At 41.2% G+C, this 20,297-nt stretch overlaps 1 protein-coding gene across 4 annotated transcripts in view; it reads left to right on the top strand.

Moving 5' to 3' along the window:
• MCF2L2 (MCF.2 cell line derived transforming sequence-like 2) overlaps positions 1–20,297 on the top strand; it is a 267,461-nt gene that overhangs the window by 191,513 nt on the left and 55,651 nt on the right. For all 4 annotated transcript variants that reach the window (XM_086674819.1, XM_086674820.1, XM_086674818.1 and 1 more), the window contains one exon: positions 15,408–15,474. In XM_086674819.1, the coding sequence (XP_086530945.1) occupies positions 15,408–15,474 (67 nt within the window). The remainder of the gene's footprint in view (positions 1–15,407; positions 15,475–20,297) is intronic.

Here is a 20,297-nt window from a genome sequence, read left to right as displayed (position 1 = left end):
CACGAAGAAGGACAGTGTCACCACCATGTCCTCAGTGTCCACAATAACTGTTTGTGAACAAAGGCCATTATGATTAGATTTATAAATGACTTCCAATCTTTCTCTCAGAAATGTGCTTTACAGAGCACTAGAGAACTATGGAAAATACTGGAAAAAGTACTGTAACATCAAGAAGGTAAACTTGGAAGAATTGCAATTTGCATGTTAGATTTTTTTGTTTATTTTGAGAGAGAGAGAGAGAGAGAGAGAGAGAGAGAGAGAGAGAGAGAATGCACGGCAAAGAGGGAGAGAGAGAATCCCACGCAGGTTCCATGCTGTCAGCACAGACTCCAGACTTGATCTCACAGAACTGAACTGAAATCAAGAGTCCAACGCTTAACTGCCTGAGCCACTCAGGCGCCCCTGCATGTTAAGGGGCAAGATAGGGCAGAGATAGTGCAGAGGGGAAGCAGATGTCAGAGAGAGGACCAGCGGATAGGGTGGCAGGGCATTATCATTGGTCACGTGTAGGGAAGACTGAGACCTGCGTTCAAGAGAACCTGGGGCGTGGTACAAGCAAAAGAGACTGGAAGAAGAGATGAGTATCAACTGAAATCACAAAAGCAGAACCATATTTGATAACTGACTGGTTTAATGCCTAACACGGCTGAAGCATATGGACATATGCCAGGTTTGACTCATTCAGCTTAAATTTGTACCTTCTGGGCTCCGTTAGACAGGAAATTTTCTCACAAACGCTATACAGATACTGTCCTGTGAATTCAGACACCCTACAGTCTGCGTGTTCAGAAACCAGCCAGGTTGTGCAAGGCCTGAGCTGCTGGAGAGATGGGGTGGTGTCCTGAATTCACTCCCTGCCCACCTTGGGATCTGGGCAAGTGACTCAACTTCTCAGCACCCCACAGTATTCTTGCTTGGATGGGTCCAGTGAGGACCTAATACAAAAGCAATCACATGTGAGTGCTGAGCATTGGTCCTACCACCAGTACAGGCTGCCTGGACAGCCGTCATCCTCATACCCACCCCAGGCTGCAGAAAGCCCCTCTCCCACAAAGAACCAGCAGAGGCTCTTCATGCTGCATCCCATAATCGCTCTAAAAGGAAATGCTTGTTTCCTTGACGTCTTCAGAAACACATTTTCTGTTAATACAACATCACCCATTAAAATAATGCAGCATCTCTTTGCTGCCTTTCCCTCCCTTACTGCCTGCCAAACCCCTCTCACCCCACACATATCCTTCCGGGTTTCGTTTCTCTCAACACTTGCTCCTTGGTGATCCCATCCGTTGCCTTTAATGCCTGATTTATATTTGTAGTCCAGATTCTGGGCTCTGAACTTGGATGCCTCCACTCAAATGTGTTACATAAGTCTTAAGCTGAGCATGTGTGAAATGGAATATCCAAATACATACTAATGAACTGGTGAATGGATGGGACTTGAATGCCCAAAAGGCCAGAATCCTCTTCCCTCCCATCAGTGGACCCAGCCTAATGATTGACATGTTAATAACAGTCCGAGTGACATGTTAATAACAGTCCATGGCATTTTGTCTCTGTAGAAATTGTGGATCTGTTTTCCCTACTCTTAGTCCTCAGACCTCTTGAGGACAGTTCCCTTGCTCATCTCCAGTTCCCTTGCAGAACCTCCCACAATGCCTGGCACAGAGCGAATACGTATTAACTGCCAATCAAGTTGAGTTTTTGCTTAAAGCATCCCACACTCTTCAAGTGTTCAAACTTTCATTCCAAGAAGATGAAGCAACACAATGGCCCTGGTGTACTGCTCCCGAGATGCCATCGAGGCTCAACACAGACACTGGAGGCACTCTAGCGCCTTTCCTAAAGCTCTTGCCTCTGCCCCTGTGTTTGGCACCATTCAGCATTCTCCCTCAGTTCCAGGACCTCGGCGGGCGGATGAAACCATTGTAGGTACACCCAGAACTGGAAGATGAAGGGAACTGATGGCACACAGCAGTTCTCATCCCCAGGCCATTCTCAGAATCCATCTTGTTCCTTTCTCTCCTCCTCTGCACTGGGGAAGTCTCCCCCACCCCCTGACCCTAGTGATCATCTCCTTCCACATCAATGCACAAGGGCATCTCTCGTGTGCTCATCTACCTCTCATTAGGGGCCTCACAGGGATGGGGACAGTCTTGGAGGCAGGCCCTGCTCTCTGGGCCCTTCCTTGGCCCAGTAGAGCTGATAGGGTGAGCCTCACTGGGGGAAGGATTCGGGGAGAGGATTGGGGGTGGGAGTGAGGTTGGCACAGGTTTTCCCTCCATGCTGCCAATGCTCAGACAGCCCCTGTGACAGTGACTCAGTACCACTCCCTGACAGTGGATCGCTCAGCATTCCTTCTCCCCTCCCCACCTGCAGATCTGACACCTGCTCCACACTCCCAGGGCCCTATGGGGTCCTGTGCAAGTTCCAAGGGGCTGCCTCTCACTCCACCTCCTCCTCCTACTCAGGAGGGCATATCCAAATTGAGTGAATGAGTGACATTTGTGGAGGGACGATCTTGAATGCTGTCTGGTTATCACTTATATTTTAAAAGACAACTCACCAGCCTTGCCAGAGCTATCTAAGGTGAGCAAAATGACTTGGGTCCTGTGATGGGGTGGTACAGAGGAAAAGAGGAAAAATACAGAGCATGGGAAATGTTCAGAAAATAGTTATTGGCTACAATATGGGGGCTACATGCCTGGCCCAGATGCAGTCATTTGTGTTAGAAATTTTGTACTTAATTAAGTTTGGTTGTGCTGATATTTAAGGGACAATTAAAACATAATTCTCTATTTCTCTTTTCTTAATAGTTAATAATTACTAAGTGCTCATTACCTGCTTTATGGAACATATGGGGATCAAATCCCACTCAAACCAATTCTAAAAGACAGTTACAGGCCTTCCTGAGAATTTTATTGAGTATTACTTAAAATAAGTGGCCCATTAATTAAGAGTTAGAAATGGTTTTCTTATACTGAGATTTTTCTTATAACAGCACTTCCAAAAGGCCAGTTCTAAAGTCCTTGATAAATCATTAAAAACATAAAACATACATTTCATGAGTTAGTCTTGGTTAGTCTGATGGCATAAGGTCATAAAGCCCAATATCAACACATATTTGACCCTGCAGATATAAGGCTAAGGAATACTGGAAAGAGAGAGCAATATCTCTGAGAGATATGTTTCTATCATATCAAATAAATAAATACATATATACATACATACATAGGGGCGCCTGGGTGGCTCAGTCAGTTAAGCATCCAATTTTGGCTCAGGTCATGATCTCATAGTTTGTGGGTCAACACCTGCACTGGGCTCCACAATGCACCTGCTTGAGATTCTCTTTCTCTCTCTCTTTCTGCCCCTCTCCCACTCAGGTTTTCTCTCTCTCTCTCTCTCTCTCTCTCTCTCTCTCTCTCAAAAATAAATAAATAAACTTTAAAAAATAAGTAAACAAACAAACCCTCTTTAGAGGAAAGGGATTGAAAGAATAATGGGATATCTTCTAGGGAGAAACAGATAAGGATAGTTCTGCAAAAGAGGTACATAAGGCGGAGAAAGCAGTGTGTCTTTTCTCATTTTTTTTTAACTTTTTGATTTATTTTATACACATGTATTTTACCTTTGGGAATCTCTTTTTTGCAATAGACTTTGCATGAGGTAGAAGCTCATTAGCGGTCTCAGTTTTTGTCTTTACTGAAAATTATTGAGTTCCGTGGATATTCCTATTGAAATTAGTACCAGCACTACCCTTTCCCATGAAATAATCATGGTTTCCTACCAACAGCGTTCCAGGAATCTCCTTCGTGTACCAGAAATCTCCCACAAGATGTCTTGTTATGTTTGGATAGCAGGTGTGCCTATGCACCATGGCTCTGAGATTTCTTGAATCTCACACATTAACAGATGATGGCCTGAGCCAACCCTTTTTCTCTAACCTGCTTACCTGTGTCCTCACTGTATGGGCCCTGTCATTTATGGAGCTATGCTGCAGAATCAGAATATTGGGTACTATTTTAGTGGACTGACATTCACCCTTGGCATATCAGTTCCCCGTTACTGGTTTTAGAGCTAGAGGGCCTGAACTTGACCTCAGTGGCAGCACCTAGCCAGCAATTTGACTTCAATCAAGTCACTTAATGCTCTGAGTCTCAATTTCCTCTTCTGTGAAATGAGAATAACAATTAATACCTACTCTTGCTCACAGAATTGGTGTCTGTTCCTCAAATCTACCATTCATCCATTCAATGAACATTTATTGAGAATTTACCTACTTATAAGGCAAGGGGACAAAGATAAATAATACAGGACAAATACCCTGGAGGAGCTCTTTGTCAGGTGTTGAATGGATCAAGGAAGGTAAGGCACACATTAAGGAAAACAAGTCTACTTCACACCCATTAGGCCACTTAAAAAATAGAAAATAACAAGTGTTGACAAGGATATGGAGAAATTGGAGCTCTGGTGCGTTGCTGGTGGGAATGTCAAATGGTATAGTCGCTATGGGAAACAATGTGATGTTTCTTCAAAAAGTTAAAAATAGAATTGTCATATGGCCCAGCATTTTCACTTGTGGGTGTGTACCTAAAAGAACTGAAAGCAGAGACTCAAACAGAAAGTTGCACACCAATGTTCATAGCAGCATTATTCACAAGAGCCAAAGGTGAAAAACACCAAAGTATCCATCAACAGATGGAAGGATAAACAAAATGTAGTATATACAAACAAAGAAAGATATTCAGCCATAAACAGGAATGAAATTCTGACAAATGCTACAACATGGATGAACTTTAAAACACTATGCTAAATGAAATAAGCCAGGCACAGAAGGACAAACGTTGTATGTTGTATGATTCCATTTTTAAACAAGGTACCCAGGATAAGAAAACCCTTGGAGACAGAAAATGGAATAGAGGTTACTGTGGACTGGGGGAGGGAGGGAGAAATGGAGAGTTAGTGTTTAATAGATACGGGAATTTTGGGGTGACTGTGTGGCTCAGTCTGTGGAGTCTGTGGAGTCATGAGATCATGAGTCATGATCTCATGGGTCATGAGTTCAGGCCCCACGTCAGCCTCTGTGCTGATAGCTCAGAGCTTGGAGCCTGCTTGGGATTCTGTGTCTCCCTCTCTCTCTGCCCCTCCCCTGCTTGTGCTCTGTCTCTGTCTCTGTCTCTCTCAAAAATAAATAAACATTAAAAAAAAATAGATACACAGTTTCAGTTTGGGATGATTGAAACTGTTCTAGTGATGGCTGTGAATGTGATATACATTTTGAATGTACTTAATACTACTGAATTGCACACTTAAAACATGTTTAAATGGTAAATTTTAAACACAATTAGAAAAATTATAATCCCTAAAATACTATACAAATGCAGGATTGTTATCTTGAATTAGCATTAATGAGATTGTGTTTATAATCAGTCTCTCTTTTAAGAAGTGCAGTATGTGTGAAATTCCTTTGTCATTATTTATTATGTGATATCGAAGAACAAGCATCCACCCAGATGAACTTTAATAATAATTTATTTATGCCCCATCCTCTTCCAAAAAGAATTTGAGGTAGTATACTCTAAATGCATCAGAGTAATGAGGTCAACTCCAATGGACATAAGAAAAAATATACAAACAGATACAAAGAAGAGAGAACAAATGGCACTCAGCAGCAGAGCAAGAGTCTCTCAACTTTTAGCCTTCCAGAAGCCAGGGAAGTGTTTGCATTCATCAGACCTTTTTTTTAATGCTTAAAAATCATTGGTTTCAACATGGTCATTATATGGGTCTATAGCGTCCATGTTGCTACCATTTACAGTTCTGAGAATGTATTGTATAATATGGAACACCTAATCGAAACAGAAGAAAGATGTCGAACTAAGAACATCCTCTCCTAAGTCAGAGCCCTCAGGGCCCATTCTGTGCTAATGAAAAGGGTTCCTGGAGAGTTTTCTGCCCTGCAGGCCAAATGAATCTCCTGCACCTTCCCCTGGGCTCCTGCATCAAGTCTACACTGTAGCCCAGCAGGACAACCATCTCCTCCATCTGGGCCGCCCCCCCCCCCCCCCGCCACACCTCCCTTGCTCCCCATCCAGCCCATGCCCCAGCAGCATAGTTCACGCAAGGCCCACATGTGGCCAGAACTCCTAGACTCTGCTCATGTTTCCTTCTTCCTGGAACAGCCCTCTGTCTTCCTGGCCAAGCCCTCACCTCTTACAGAGGACAGTTCAGATTTCACCGTCTCCAGGACGTCTCCAGCCCATGTTGATTTGCCTTCCTCTTGCTGTCCTGGTGCACTTTCCATTTACACACTAGCCCCTTGAGGATGTGAGTGAATGGAAAGTTTTACAAGTTTTGTTTCATTTCTTGCAGCAATGAAAAGTGAGGTGTGATTAGGCCAAAGACCACATCATACATTTTATTAGAAATGATAATATATTTAGAAAATGATCTTTGAGAGCCAGCAGGGATTCTCAAGATTATCTAATTCGGCCTTTTGACACATAAAGAAATGGGCGATACCCTGGGAAAGAAAGTGACTTGCTCAAGGTCACCATCTATATTTGAGATCGAAATAGACTGAAAAATTTAACATCCTGAAACCCAGTATTTTTACAACAGTATGCTAGTTTCATTTTAAATTTGTGTTTTATTTAGTATTTAGTAATCAAACAGGACTTTGGATATACCCCAAACAGGTGAAGAGAGGTAGTGAAACATCTTGCGAAGAACATTGGCTTCACCAAAGTGGTGGGTCTTCAGCAAGTCACTTTGTGGCTCTGGGCCTCTTGTTTTTTCATCTGCAAAATAAGGATGAATTGGATGGTCTTTAAGCTTATATTTGTTTCTGCATTTTATGAACCTACTAGACTGTTGACCAGCCCCACCAGAGAATTTACAAGTACTGACTGAGCATACATCTCTCACCTCTGCTTTCTCCTCTATGCTGTTCCCCTCAGCCTGGGACACACTTCTTCCAAACGTTTTCCCTTGCTTGCTTTCTTTTTTCTTTTTTTCTTTTTTCTTTTTTAGTTTTTGCTTGCTTCCTTTTTTAAACTCAGCTTAAACATCACTCAACTCAAAATTGGTAGTAGTGTCTCCTGCTACCCTTGGCTTAATTTTGTCCTCTCCTCTGCACTTAACTCCTCTGACTATCCAATACCTTACCACACTGTATTGGAGTCATTGACTTTCTTGTCTCTGCCTCTACACTATGAACTAAGGCCTGGGACCATGGTACATTTCTTGAGCCCAAGTGCCTATAATGGTGCCTGGCTAATAGTAGGGAACTAATAAAGGATTGGTAAATGGATCTAACAGTTTTTGCTTGGGAAGTGAGGACAAGACTGTGGCACCAATTTTATATGAAGCTGTTAGAAAGCATTTTCATGGAAAAGGGAGGATTGGAACTGAGTTTTCAAGAATCATTAGAATTTGACATGGCGCCTGGGTGGCTCAGGCGGTTGAGTGTCTGACTCTTGATTTCAGCTCGGGTCATGATCCCAGGGTTGTGGGATCGAGCCCTGTGTTGGGCTCTCTGCTGAGCATGGAGCCTGCTTAAGATTCTCTCTCTCTCTCTCTCTCTCTCTCTCTCTCTCTCTCTGTCTGTCTCTTTCCCTCCCTCTCCCTCTCCCACCCACTTTGCATGTGTGCGCTGTTTCTAAAATAAAAATAAATAAATAAAAGACTTAAAAAAAAGAATGACTGGAATTTGAAAGGGAATGTAAAGTAATAACACTGGCCTAACTAATGGTGGGGGGAGGAGGTGGCTAAAAGGAGTGGGTCAGATCAGTGTTACTTATTTGAATAGCAAAACATTTGCATTAGATTGTCTGGGACGTTTGTGCAAATTACAGATTCCCCCTATAGCTCCTACCCATTACTCCCCATTCTGGATTTGTAGGTCTGGATTTACCTTTAGAACAAGCTCCCTAAGTAGATTCTTACCACGTGAATGGAGTCTTGAAATCCTGGAAGGAACACTGGCAATTGTGGGCGATTGGAAGGGATTTTAAGTTTTTGAAGAGGAGGAATGGTGGCATGAAGAAAATGGAGCTTTATGAAAGGCACAGACTAGTGGTCTGCAAAATAGACTGAAGAGGGGGAGACCTCAGAGGCAAGGGGAACTTCCAGAAGTACACCAAAGTATTTGAAGTGAGAGGAAGGGAGAGCTTGCTTTGTACTGGCCACACCAGAAATGGAGAATAAGCAGTGACTCCAAGAAGCATATTGAAAGATGAAATGATGAGGCTTGGCAACAGATTGAGTATATAAGCAATAATGGTAGGGAGCAGTTTGAAATGACAACTGTGTTTCAGGGACCCTACGAAATGTCAGTTCCACTGATATACATGCTGCTTCTGTCTAATGAGTTCTGCTTCAGCTTGAGGTGATTGAGGTGTCTGGGAGACATCCAGGGGAGAAGCGTGTAAACTATTGGCAACATGGGCTTGAGCGTAACCACAGGTCTGGGAGGAAGATAATGACATGGGGTCAGTAGCATGAGAGAAGAGGAAGGAAGCCCTAGGAACCCGAGTTTAGACCTTTGGGAGCAGCAACATTAGACAGGAGGAGGAAGATGAAGCAAGCAGGGAATAGAGAAGAGACAGAGAGGTAGGTGGTGAATGAAGAGTAAATAAGAGAAACCAAAGGAAGAAAAAGGTTTAAGAAGGTGAGTATCCATTATGTCAGATGCTGTAGAGTTTGAGAAGGATAGGAACAGTCCTTTCAGAGTTGCCCAGGTGGCTCAGTCGGTTGAGTGTCTGACTCTTGATTTCAGCTCAGGTCGTGATCCCAAGGTCATGAGATCGAGCCCTGAATCAGGCTCCACACTGAGCATGGAGCTGCTTGGGATTCTCTCTCTCTCTCTCTCTCTCTCTCTCTCTCTCTCCTTCTCTTCCTCTGTTCCTCCTCCCCAGCTCTCATGCTCTCTCTCTCTAAAATTAAAAAAATGAAGAAAAAAAAAGAACATTCCTTTCAACTTGGCAAAAAGGGTTTTAAATGAAAACTAACTTTTAAAATGTGAAAATCTATAACTCTTTCTGACATGTGCATTGTTAGCTATCATACCAGGAGTAAATAAAAACTCTTGATGGCGAATTGTGTTGACAATTAATGAGCAAAAATATATTTCTGACAGGTTGGTTTCCAAAAGGATGCTATTCTATTGGAGATATGGGAAATGGGGAGGTGGGAAATGAAAGGCAATGGTTAAAAAAGGGAAACAAGGGCACCTGGGTGGCTCAGTCGGTTAAGCACCTGAGTTTGGCTCAGGTCATGATCTCATTGTTTGTGAGTTTGAGTCCTGTGTCAGGCTCTGTGCTATCAGTGCAGAGCCTGCTTGGGATTCTCTCTCTCCCTCTCTCTGTGCCCCTCCCTTGCATGTGTTCTCTATCTCAAAATAAATAAAAATAAAACTTAAAAAATAGTTTAAAAAGGGGGGGGGGAAACAAGATTAGGATGCATGGACAAAGAAGAAACTTATCAGGAAATCCTAATAACATTTATGTACTTTAATGATCTAGCTTACAAAATAGGGTTGCATTGAGCTTTTAAAAATTTTTTTAGTGTTTATTTATTTTTGAGAGAGAGAGAGAAGAGAGAGAGAGAATGAGTCGGGGAGGGGCAGAGAGAGGGGGAGACACAGAATCCAAAGAAGGCTCCAGGCTCTGAGCTGTTAGCACAGAGCCTGATGTGGGGCTTGAACCCACGAACCATGAGATCATGACCTGAGCCAAAGTCAGATGCTTAACCAGCTGAGCCACCCAGATGCCCCCGCATTCAGTTTTTTAAAAAGGTTCCATTCTTAAGAGCCTAAATGTCCATCAACTGATGAATGGATAAAGAAATTGTGGTTTGTATACACAATGGAATACTACGTGGCAATGAGAAAGAATGAAATATGGCCTTTTGTAGCAACGTGGATGGAACTGGAGAGTGTGATGCTAAGTGAAATAAGCCATACAGAGAAAGACAGATACCATATGGTTTCACTCTTATGTGGATCTTGAGAAACTTAACAGAAACCCATGGGGGAGGGGAAGGAAAAAAAAAAAAAAAAAAAAGAGGTTAGAGTGGGAGAGAGCCAAAGCATAAGAGACTGTTAAAAACTGAGAACAAACTGAGGGTTGATGGGGGGTGGGAGGGAGGGGAGGGTGGGTGATGGGTATTAAGGAGGGCACCTTTTGGGATGAGCACTGGGTGTTGTATGGAAACCAATTTGACAATAAATTTCATATATTGAAAAAAAATTTAAAAAAATTAAAAAAATAAAAATAAAAAGGTTCCATTCTTGCCCCTTGGTTACAGTGTCATCTGAAAAAAACATGAGGTGTCATACAGAATGGAAACAGATATCCAAAGCTCTGTTTTTATGCTAGCTTGAAATATGGCTTCAGAGGGGAAACAGTCCCTTAAAACACATTATCCCTCCTTTTCTTCCTTAATGACATAGAGGTCAGGGATGGAGGGAGATCCACTTTTAAATGTGAAACAAAGTGCCAGAATATACACTAGTATAGATTACATTACTGCAAGCTGATCTGGCATGCTCAACTCCATTTGGTGCCCTAATTACAGTGCTCCATCCCTGGATAGATATCCATCAGGACATAAATTGCTCTAGGTGTTTAAAGGTTTTTTATTACTTGAGTACCTTCAATGTTTTCTGTTCTTCATCTACATATATATACTTGATGACTTGAGATGTTAAATCCTTGAGAGTCTTTTCTACAAAGTTATGTGCTTTGGAATAATAAAGCAGGCAATCATCAACAAGAATCATAAATTTTCTCCCATTTTAGAAAGTTATTAAAAAAAAAACAAAGGAGAGAAAAAAAGAATGGCTTAACAGTGATGTTGAAGGCTATTTAAAACAAGATCTGAACTGAAATCTGGGCTTATGGTGTTCAGGGGACTTCCTATCACTCTGGTTTTATCCATTGCACTCCAACAAGTAAAATGAAGCTACTGGATGAGATCTCTAGACTGTTTCCAAACTATAAACTGGGACATGACCTGATAAGCGATTTTTTTTCTTCTGAGTTGTGAATATTTTCTTGTGTCAGGTTCCCCAAAACTCCTAAGAGTCTCTGAGTTCTTATGGAACTGTTGGGTCATTAAAATTGATTTCTGCCCTCCACCTAGTGTTATCTGCCTTCTGACTTCATTTAATTGTCAATACGTCCTTAAACAGACCTGCCAAGTTGTTTAAGCACAGTGCTTCATAAGGGCTTAAGAGACTGGCTGTACTCTGGTTTCTGTGAACGGTTGTTGTGGTCCTACTTAATGTCATGGCTCATGGAATAGATTGGTATTGAGACCTGTATTTCCTTCTGACATAGCAACTGCTGTCATTTTAGGATGACTGTAAAAAGCAAAAGAACCTCTTAGTGACTTTGTTACCTAAGTGTGATCTTAAAGTCTGTATACTTCTTGAAATTGTGTCCTCTGTCAGTGACTATCCTTTTTCAGTCTTGTCTTATAATAAGCATTTATAAATAGATACAAAAAGTTGTCATTTTAAGAAGAGATCATTGTTGAGCTATAAAACATGTAAATTATAGGTTTATTTATATCTCTCTACTGGAGTTTATATGTCATAACCTCCAGTAACATTCATTTTAAAATGTCATGTAAACTATTTTTTAATTATAAAACTGGTAAAAAAAATTTTTAATTAAAGTTTGTAGGGGGGTGTAGAGTAAAAGGTAAAAAAAATTCCTTCCCTGTTTTCTAGCCTTCAGTACAACTCTCCAAAAGCAATCACTATTAACAATGTCTTAAGTTTCTTTGCATGAATTTTCTTCTTTTTTAAAGTTTATTTATTTTGAGAGACAGAGAGAGCGGAGAAGAGGCAGAGAGAGAGAGGGAGAGAGAGAATCCCAGGCAGGCTCCGTGCTTTCAGCTTAAGATCATCACCTGAGCCAAAACCAAGACTCAGATGCTTAACTGACTGAGCTACCCAGGCACCCCTCTTTGCATGAATTTTCTAAGCATGTACAATTATATATACATATATATATGTATGTATACGTACTCACTTTTACATAGTAATACCATGTATATTGTTCTTCATCTTATGTTTTTTTAAGTTCACTTAATATACCAGGACTGTGTCATACCAGCATGACTCAGTCAGCTTCATTCTTTTTTTAAAACTGCATGCCATTTCATTATATATCTGTACCATAATTTACTGATGAACATATAAATAATTTCCAATTTATATCTGGTTGTTGTGGAAGTGCAAATAATTACAAATAATGGACATTAGTAGGAATGAAATTACTGAATCAAGGAGCACGTGTTTTAAATTTTGATGAGATATTTCCAGGTCATCTTGCACACAGTTGCACTTCTGTCAATATTCTCTGAGAGTGTTTCCACATTCTTATCTATCAGTCTCCCTTTGAGATTTGAAATTTCTACTGTTCTAGTAGTTGAAAATTGTTATTTCTTTTTACTATGCCTTTGTTGGATTAGTGTGCATTGAACATTTTTTTATAAGACTAATAGTCATTTTGATATTTGTGTAAATTGTGTGTCCTTTGATTATTTGTCCCTCACCACATCCATTATATGAGAGAAAAAGAAGCCCTTTACTAGGATAGACTACCATTTATTTATTTATTTTTCTAATTTATTGTAGGTTTTTTGGGTTCAGCTTTATTTGTTTATTTATTTATTTGTTTGTTTATTTATTTATATTTTAATTCCAGAGTAGTTGACATACAGTGTTATAATAGTTTCATATGTATAATACAGTGATTTGACAATTCTATACATTACTCAGTTCTCATCATGATAAGTGTACTCTTCATCTAGTCCACCTATTTCCCCCAAGACCTCCCCTCTGGTAAGCATCAGTTTATTCTCTATAGTTAAGAGTCTGTTTTTTGGTTTGTCTTTTTTTTCTCTTTGTTCATTTGTTTTGTTTCTTAAATTCTACATATGAGTGAGATCATATGGCATTTGTCTTTCTCTGACTGACTTGTTTCACTTAGCATTATAACTCTAGATCCATCCACGTTGTTGCAAATGGCAAGATTTCATTCTTTGTTATGGCTGAGTATTATTCCATTGTGTATATATCCATCTATCAATGGACGCTTGGGCTGCTTCCATAATTTGGTTATTGTAAATAATGCTGCTATAACATAGGGGTGCATATATTTTTGAATTAGTGTTTTCATATTCTTTAGGTAAATACCCAGTAGTGGGATTATTGGATCACATGGTAGTTCTATTTTTAATTTTTTGAGGAAACTCCACACTGGTTTTCACAGTGGCTGTACTAGTTTGCATTTCTATCAACAGTGCACAAGGGCTCCTTTTTCTTCACATCTTCACCAACACTTGTTTCTTGTCTTTTTTATTTTAGCCATTCTGGCAGGTGTGAGGTGATACCTTATTGTACTTTTGATTTGTATTTCCCTGATTATCGATGAGTGATGTTGAGCATCTTTCCATGTGTCTGTTTTCCATCTGTATGCCTTCTTTGGAGGAATGTTTGTTCATGTCTTCTGCCCATTTTTAATTGGATTATTTGTGTTTTTTGTGTTGAGTTGTATAAGTTCTTTATGTATTTTAGATACTAACCCTTTGTAGGATATGTCATTTGCAAATATCTTCTCCCATTCAGTAGGTTGCCTTTTAGTTCTGTTGATTGTTTTCTTTGCTATGCAGAAGGTTTTTATTTTGATATAGTCCCAGTGGTTTATTTTTGCTTTTATTTTCCTTGCCTCAGGAGACACATTTAGAAAAATGTTGCTATGGCTAATGTCAGAGATATTAACTGGGATCGGCTACCTTTTATTTATTTATTTATTTTTTTATTTTAACGTTTTTATTTTTGAGACAGAGAGAGACAGAGCATGAATGGGGGAGGGGCAGAGAGAGAGGGAGACACAGAATCGGAAGCAGGCTCCAGGCTCTGAGCCATCAGCCCAGAGCCCAACGCGGGGCTCGAACTCACGGACCGTGAGATCATGACCTGAGCTGAAGTCGGACGCTTAACCGACTGAGCCACCCAGGCGCCCCGATAGGCTACCTTTTAATAGATTAACCTACCAACAGTTCACAGGAAACCATAAATGTATATATTGTACACATGATCACATGATCAAATGTATATATGGTACACATGATCACCTGTACAAACACTAACTCACTTGGAGGCCTGAAAGAAAACCGAAAAAAGAAAGCGTCTGAGAAGAGAAAGAGAACAGTCTCTCTGGAGATAGATGTGGGGACTGGCCTCAGTCTTCTATTAGTTTTCTATTGCTGCATAAAAAATGACCACAAACTTAGCAGCTCACAGTTTCCGGGGCCAAGAGGTCAGGCACAGCATGACTGGCTTTTTGCTCAGGTCCCACAGAGCTAAAACAGTTAGTCAGCTGTGCACAGTTTCCTCTTCTAAGTTGATGTGGTTGTGGCAGAATTCAGTTTCTTGTAACTGAGGGACCCAAGTCCCAGTTTCCTCACTGGTTATTAACTAGGGGCCACTCTCAGCTCCTAGAGGCCACCTATGTTCCTTACCACATGGCCTCTTCCATCTCCAAAGCCAGCCAAGGACAGCCTCCCTTGTGTTATATCTTTCTCATTCTTCTAGTCTTTCTGACTTCCAGACCCAGATCTGATGAGTTCATGAGACTAGAAAAGCCCAGCCAGGTAATCTACCTATCTCAAGGTTAACTGATTTGGAACAAAACAGAATGGCAAAGTCCCTTGACAGCAGCACCTAAATTAGTGTTCAGTTAATTAACTGGGAGGAGGTGTGTGTACACACAGAGTCAGGAAACTGGGATGAGCATTCTGCCCACCACAACCCCCACCTGCTTTCCTCAAGGGAAGCAGACAGAGGTCATGTCTGTTGGCTGAGGAAACCAATGCTACTGAAACATTAGATGCCAGAGAAAGAGAGCATAACTGGAATCCATCTAACCCCATGCACAACAAAGTCCACCCATGTGGGTCAAAGACCTTGATCTGAGCAATGAAACAGCAGAAAGCTACAGAGAAAATCTTGGAAATCACACATACAGTGTAGAGGTCAGGTAGGCTTTCCTGACCAAGGATCCAAACCTGGCATTTCTGACTCCACAATCTCTGCCTTCTTGACCCCCACATGATGGCTCACCAGAAGACAGGTCATTCATTGGCTATACAAGTGGATTTACAGTCCTCTAGCCTTGTTTTTTTTTCTTATGCCAGTGTGATTAGAGTGTGGTTTTGTGAGATGCTGTCCTTGGGTGTCCTTGGGTGTCCAATAGAATAGAATGAAGTACTGCAATCTGAATAGGTAAGTCACTAAAGGGAACTGTATTGTTGAGAATATTAAGAATTCTAAAAAAACCTCTCTCCCCTCCCTCTCTTTCTCTTTCATATTCCCACCTGCTGCTGTGATCCAGACGCATTATACGTGACTTGCTTGAGACCGAAGAGATTTATATAAAAGAGATTAAGAGCATAATTGATGTAAGTAGATTGGGGTAGTAGACATTAAGCATGTATTCAAACTAGAGAAGTTCTGTTGCACAAAGAGACTTAAGGTAGTTGCCACATGTCTCTAGAATCCCCACTGAGGGGACAGGTCTTACACTATCACAAGTATCTTTCCAACAGAAATAAGAACATTCGTTTGACTATTGATCCATTTAACCAAATAACTTACAAGGGACTGTGCCACTTCATATGATTCTAGCAGTGCCCAATAGGTTCACCCTATGGTTGTCAACAATGAGCATGATAATTTGAATGTTTTTGATAATTTAATAAAGGGGAATTGTTTCAAGTAGCATTTTTTGCTTGAGAGTGAAAATTAGAATTTTCCTATTTTCCTAAGGAAATAATTTTGAGAAAAAGATTATGTGTACAAAGTTATAATAGAATTTTTTAATAATAAAATATCAGAAGAAAAAATCGCCAATAAAATAGGGGGTGGTCAATAAATTCTGATATTTATGCTAAATGAAATATTATTCAATAGTTACAAAATAATTATTTTGGAGGATCAGGCCAATATGGCGGAGAAGTAGGGGGATGTGTACTTTCCGCATCTCTCAAACAAAGAAGGGCTGAAGCCAAAGGACTTTGAACCCTGAGAAACGGGGAGGAAAAGAGACTGAGTCTAACAGGGAGACACCGGAACAACCTGACAGGCTATAGGTGGGTGATTGCGAACTGGAGGAGATAAAATGGGGCCGCGTGGGGCCTTCTGCGAAGAGCCAAAGGGAAGCGAAAGATGGCTGGGGAAGTGTAGGACTGCATCTGGACAAGAGAAAAACCTCAGACCCAGACCGAGAGGGATCCCATCTCTAACTGAGGGGCTTTCTTCGGACTGGGGCTGGCTGCCCTGTTCGTGCACCTGGGGAGGAGGGGAGCTACCCCCGGGTTCAGTGGTAGGTCAGGGGCACAGTCACAGTAGGAGAAAGCAGTCACCTCCCCGAAGTGCTGCAGCACAAGACAAAGCCTGGCTGCATCTGCCACCCCCATGCTCGGTGGCTAGGTCAGGGGCACAGTCCACAGTAGGAGAAAGTGACCCCCTCCCTGGAGTGCTGCAACATGGAACAAAAACAGCCAGGACCACATATCGGATGGCATAGAGAGGCGCTTCCCCAGTGCCAGGGCGCATGGAGTGGGAGTTTAAATCCCAGCCAATCACTGGGGCACGGGAATTGGTGGAGCGAGAAAGACTGCCCCCTCTGTGCCCATGGCACAGTGAGGATGACTCCAACGGAGTCCACTGGGTCAGAGGAGAGGAGACGGGGGGCGGGGGGGGGGGGGGGGGGGCGGGGACGTTGCCATTTTTCTCCCCACCACCAAGGCCCGGCCTCAGAGATGGGTCTGTGGGGCTCACCATGGAGGCGGGACCTGCCTATACCAAACCACGCCCCTCCGCGCGGGGTAAGTGCGTGTCTACTGGAGCAGCGTAGACCCTGAGGAACCAGACGGACCACTCTTCCGGACCAGCGCTTCTACATTACCTGGATTAATTCTAGGACAATTCTTATTATTTAGATACATTCTACCTTCCTTTTCTCCTTATCTCTTTCCTCCTCTAGGCCGGTTACTCTGGTTCTTGGTTTGTTTAAGCAGACATATTTTTTTTTTTTTCAACGTTTATTTATTTTTGGGACAGAGAGAGACAGAGCATGAACGGGGGAGGGGCAGAGAGAGAGGGAGACACAGAATCGGAAACAGGCTCCAGGCTCTGAGCCATCAGCCCAGAGCCTGACGCGGGGCTCGAACTCATGGACGGCGAGATCGTGACCTGGCTGAAGTGGGACGCTTAACCGACTGCGCCACCCAGGCGCCCCTAAGCAGACATATTTAATCCATTCTCTTGATACATGTTCTACACCTCCTTCTTTACTTTCCTTTCTCTCTCTCTCTGGAATACTCAAGCTGTATAGTTTCTCTGTCTAGATAACTTTATCATCGTTTCTTCCCCCCCCCCCCCCCCACCTCCTTCTTTATTTTCCTTTCTCTCTGGATTAAGCCATTTAGTCTCTCTGCCTGGTCAGTGTTTATTTTTTCTTTTTCCCCACCCCTGTCATTTCTCCCTTTGTATGTGCTCTTCCATCAGCACCGCCTCCACCCTATTCTTTACTTATAGTTGGTGTTTTTGGTTTTTTGCTTTTGGATTGTTTGTTTGTTTTATTTGTCTGTGTGTTTGTGTGTTTTTGTTTGCTGTTTGTTTGTTTGTTTTCCTTTCCAGGGCTACTTCAAGGAACAAATCAAAGCACACCTGGTGGAGGGTCCAAAACATCACTACAAGTAGGGAAATAAAATAACCAAAGTCACAATAACGGAGAGCAAGTAACACCCTCCAAAAAACACCTCCTGAAGGGCCAGACCCTGTATGGTGTATGACCCCCCTTTAATATAGCAGTGCTCACAGGTGCAGAGCATGTAACAAGCTTTTAAAACTCATAAGGGACAGAAAATTAGCCAAACTGATGACATGGAAGAATTCTCCTTAAAAGAAATTCCAGGAAGAAGTGACAGCTAAAGAATTGATCAAATCAGATATAAGCAATATAACTGAACGAGAATTTAGGATAATAGTCATAAAATTAATTGCTGGGATTCAAAAAGGCATAGAAGACAGCAGAGAATCTATTGCTGCAGAGATCAAGGAACTAAAAAATAGTCATGATGAATTTAAAAATGCTATAAGTGAGATGCAAGATAAAATGGAGGTGGCCACAGCATAGATTGAAGAGGCAGAGGGGAGAATAGGTGAATTAGAAGATAAAATTATGGAAAAAGAGGAAACTGAGAAAAAGAGAGTTTAAAAAATCCAGGATCGTGAGGGGAGAATTAGGGAACTAAGTGATGCAATCAAATGGAACAATATCTGTATCATAGGAATTCCAGAAGAAGAAGAAGAGAGAGAGGAAGGGGCTGAAGGTGTACTTGAACAAATCATAGCTGACAACTTCCCCAATCTGGGGAAGGAAACAGACATTGAAATGCAAGAGGCACAGAGAACTCCCTTCAGACATAACTTGAATCAATCTTCTGCATGACATATCATAGTGAAACTGGCAAAATACAAGAATACAGAGAGAATTCTCAAAGCAGCTAGAGATAAACAGGACTTAACATACAAAGGTAGACACGTAAGGGTAGTAGCAGACCTATCTACTGAAACTTGGCAGTCCAGAAAGGAATGGCAGGAAATATTCAATGTGATGAACAGAAAAAATATGCAGCTGAGAATCCTTTATCCAGCAAGTCTGTCATTCAGAATAGAAGGAGAGATAAAGGTCTTCCCAAACAAACAAAAACTGAAGGAATTCATCACCACTAAACCACCCCTACAAGAGATCCTAAGGGGGATTCTGTGAGTGAAATGTTGCAAGGACCACAAAGTACCAGAGACATCACTACAAGCATGAAACCTACAGACATCACAATGACTCCAAACCCATATCTTTCAATAATAACACTGAATGTAAATGGACTAAACGTTCTAATCAAAAGACATAGGGTATCAGAATGGATAAAAAGACAAGATCCATCTATTTGCTGTCTAAAAGAAACCCATTTTAGACCTGAGAACACCTTCAGATTGAAAGTGAGGGGATGGAGAGCTATCTATCATGCTACTGGAAGTCAAAAGAAAGCTGGAGTAGCCATACTTATTTCAGACAAACTAGACTTTAAATTAAAGGTTGTAACAAGAGATGAAGAAGGGCATTATATAATAATTACAGAGTCTATCCATCAGGAAGAGCTAACAATTATGAATTTATGCACCGAATTCAGAAGCACCTAAATATATAAAACAATTAATCTCAAACATAAGCAGTCTTATTGGTAAGAATGTGGTAATTACAGGGGACTTTAATACTCCACTTACAACAATGACAGATCATCTAGACACAAAGTCATTAAAGAAACTATAGCCCTGAATGATACGCTGGACCAGATGGACTTGACAGATACATTTAGAACTATGCTTCAGTAAATCCTGAAACAGCAGAATTTACTTTCTTCTTGAGTGCACATGGAACGTTCTCCAAGATAGATCACATACTGAGTCACAAAACAGCCCTCAATAAATATAAAAGAATTGAGGCCATACCATACACACTTTCAGATCACACTGCTATGAAACTTGAAATCAACCACAGGAAAAAGTCTGGAAAACCTCCAGAAGCATGGAGGTTAAAGAAAAGCCTACTAAGAACAAATGGGTCAACCAGACAATTAGAGAAGATATTAAAAAATATATGGAAACAAAGGAAAATGAAAACACCACAATCCAAACCCGTTGGAATGCAGCAAAGTCAGTCCTAAGAGTAAAATTCATTGCAATCCAGGCCTATCTCAAGAAACAAGAAAAATCCCAAATACGAAATCTAACAGCACACATAAAGGAACTAGAAGCAGAACAGCAAAGACACCCCAAGCCCAGCAGAAGAAGAGAAATAATAAAGATCAGAGCAGAAATAAACAATATAGAATCCAAAAAAAAAAAAAAAAAAAAAAAGTAGAACAGATCAATGAAACTAAGAGTTGTTTTTTTGAAAAAATAAACAAAATTGATAAACTTCTAGCCAGGCTTCTCAAAAAGAAAAGAGACAGGACCCAAATAGATACAATCATGAATGAAAATGGATTTATCACAACCAATCACTCAGAAATACAAGCAATTAGCAGGGAATACTATGAAAAATTATATGCCAGCAAATTGGACAACCTGGAAGAAATGGACAAATTCCTAGACATCCACACACTACCAAAACTCAAATGGGAAGAGATAGGAAATTTGAACAGACCCATAACTA

This window comes from Puma concolor, chromosome C2 (genome assembly GCF_028749965.1).
Source record: "Puma concolor isolate L17-30 chromosome C2, mPumCon1.1.hap2, whole genome shotgun sequence".
Classification (NCBI taxonomy): domain Eukaryota; kingdom Metazoa; phylum Chordata; class Mammalia; order Carnivora; family Felidae; genus Puma; species Puma concolor.
The sequence above is the reverse complement of the archived record's forward strand: the minus strand, read 5'-3'. Positions and strand labels throughout refer to the sequence as shown.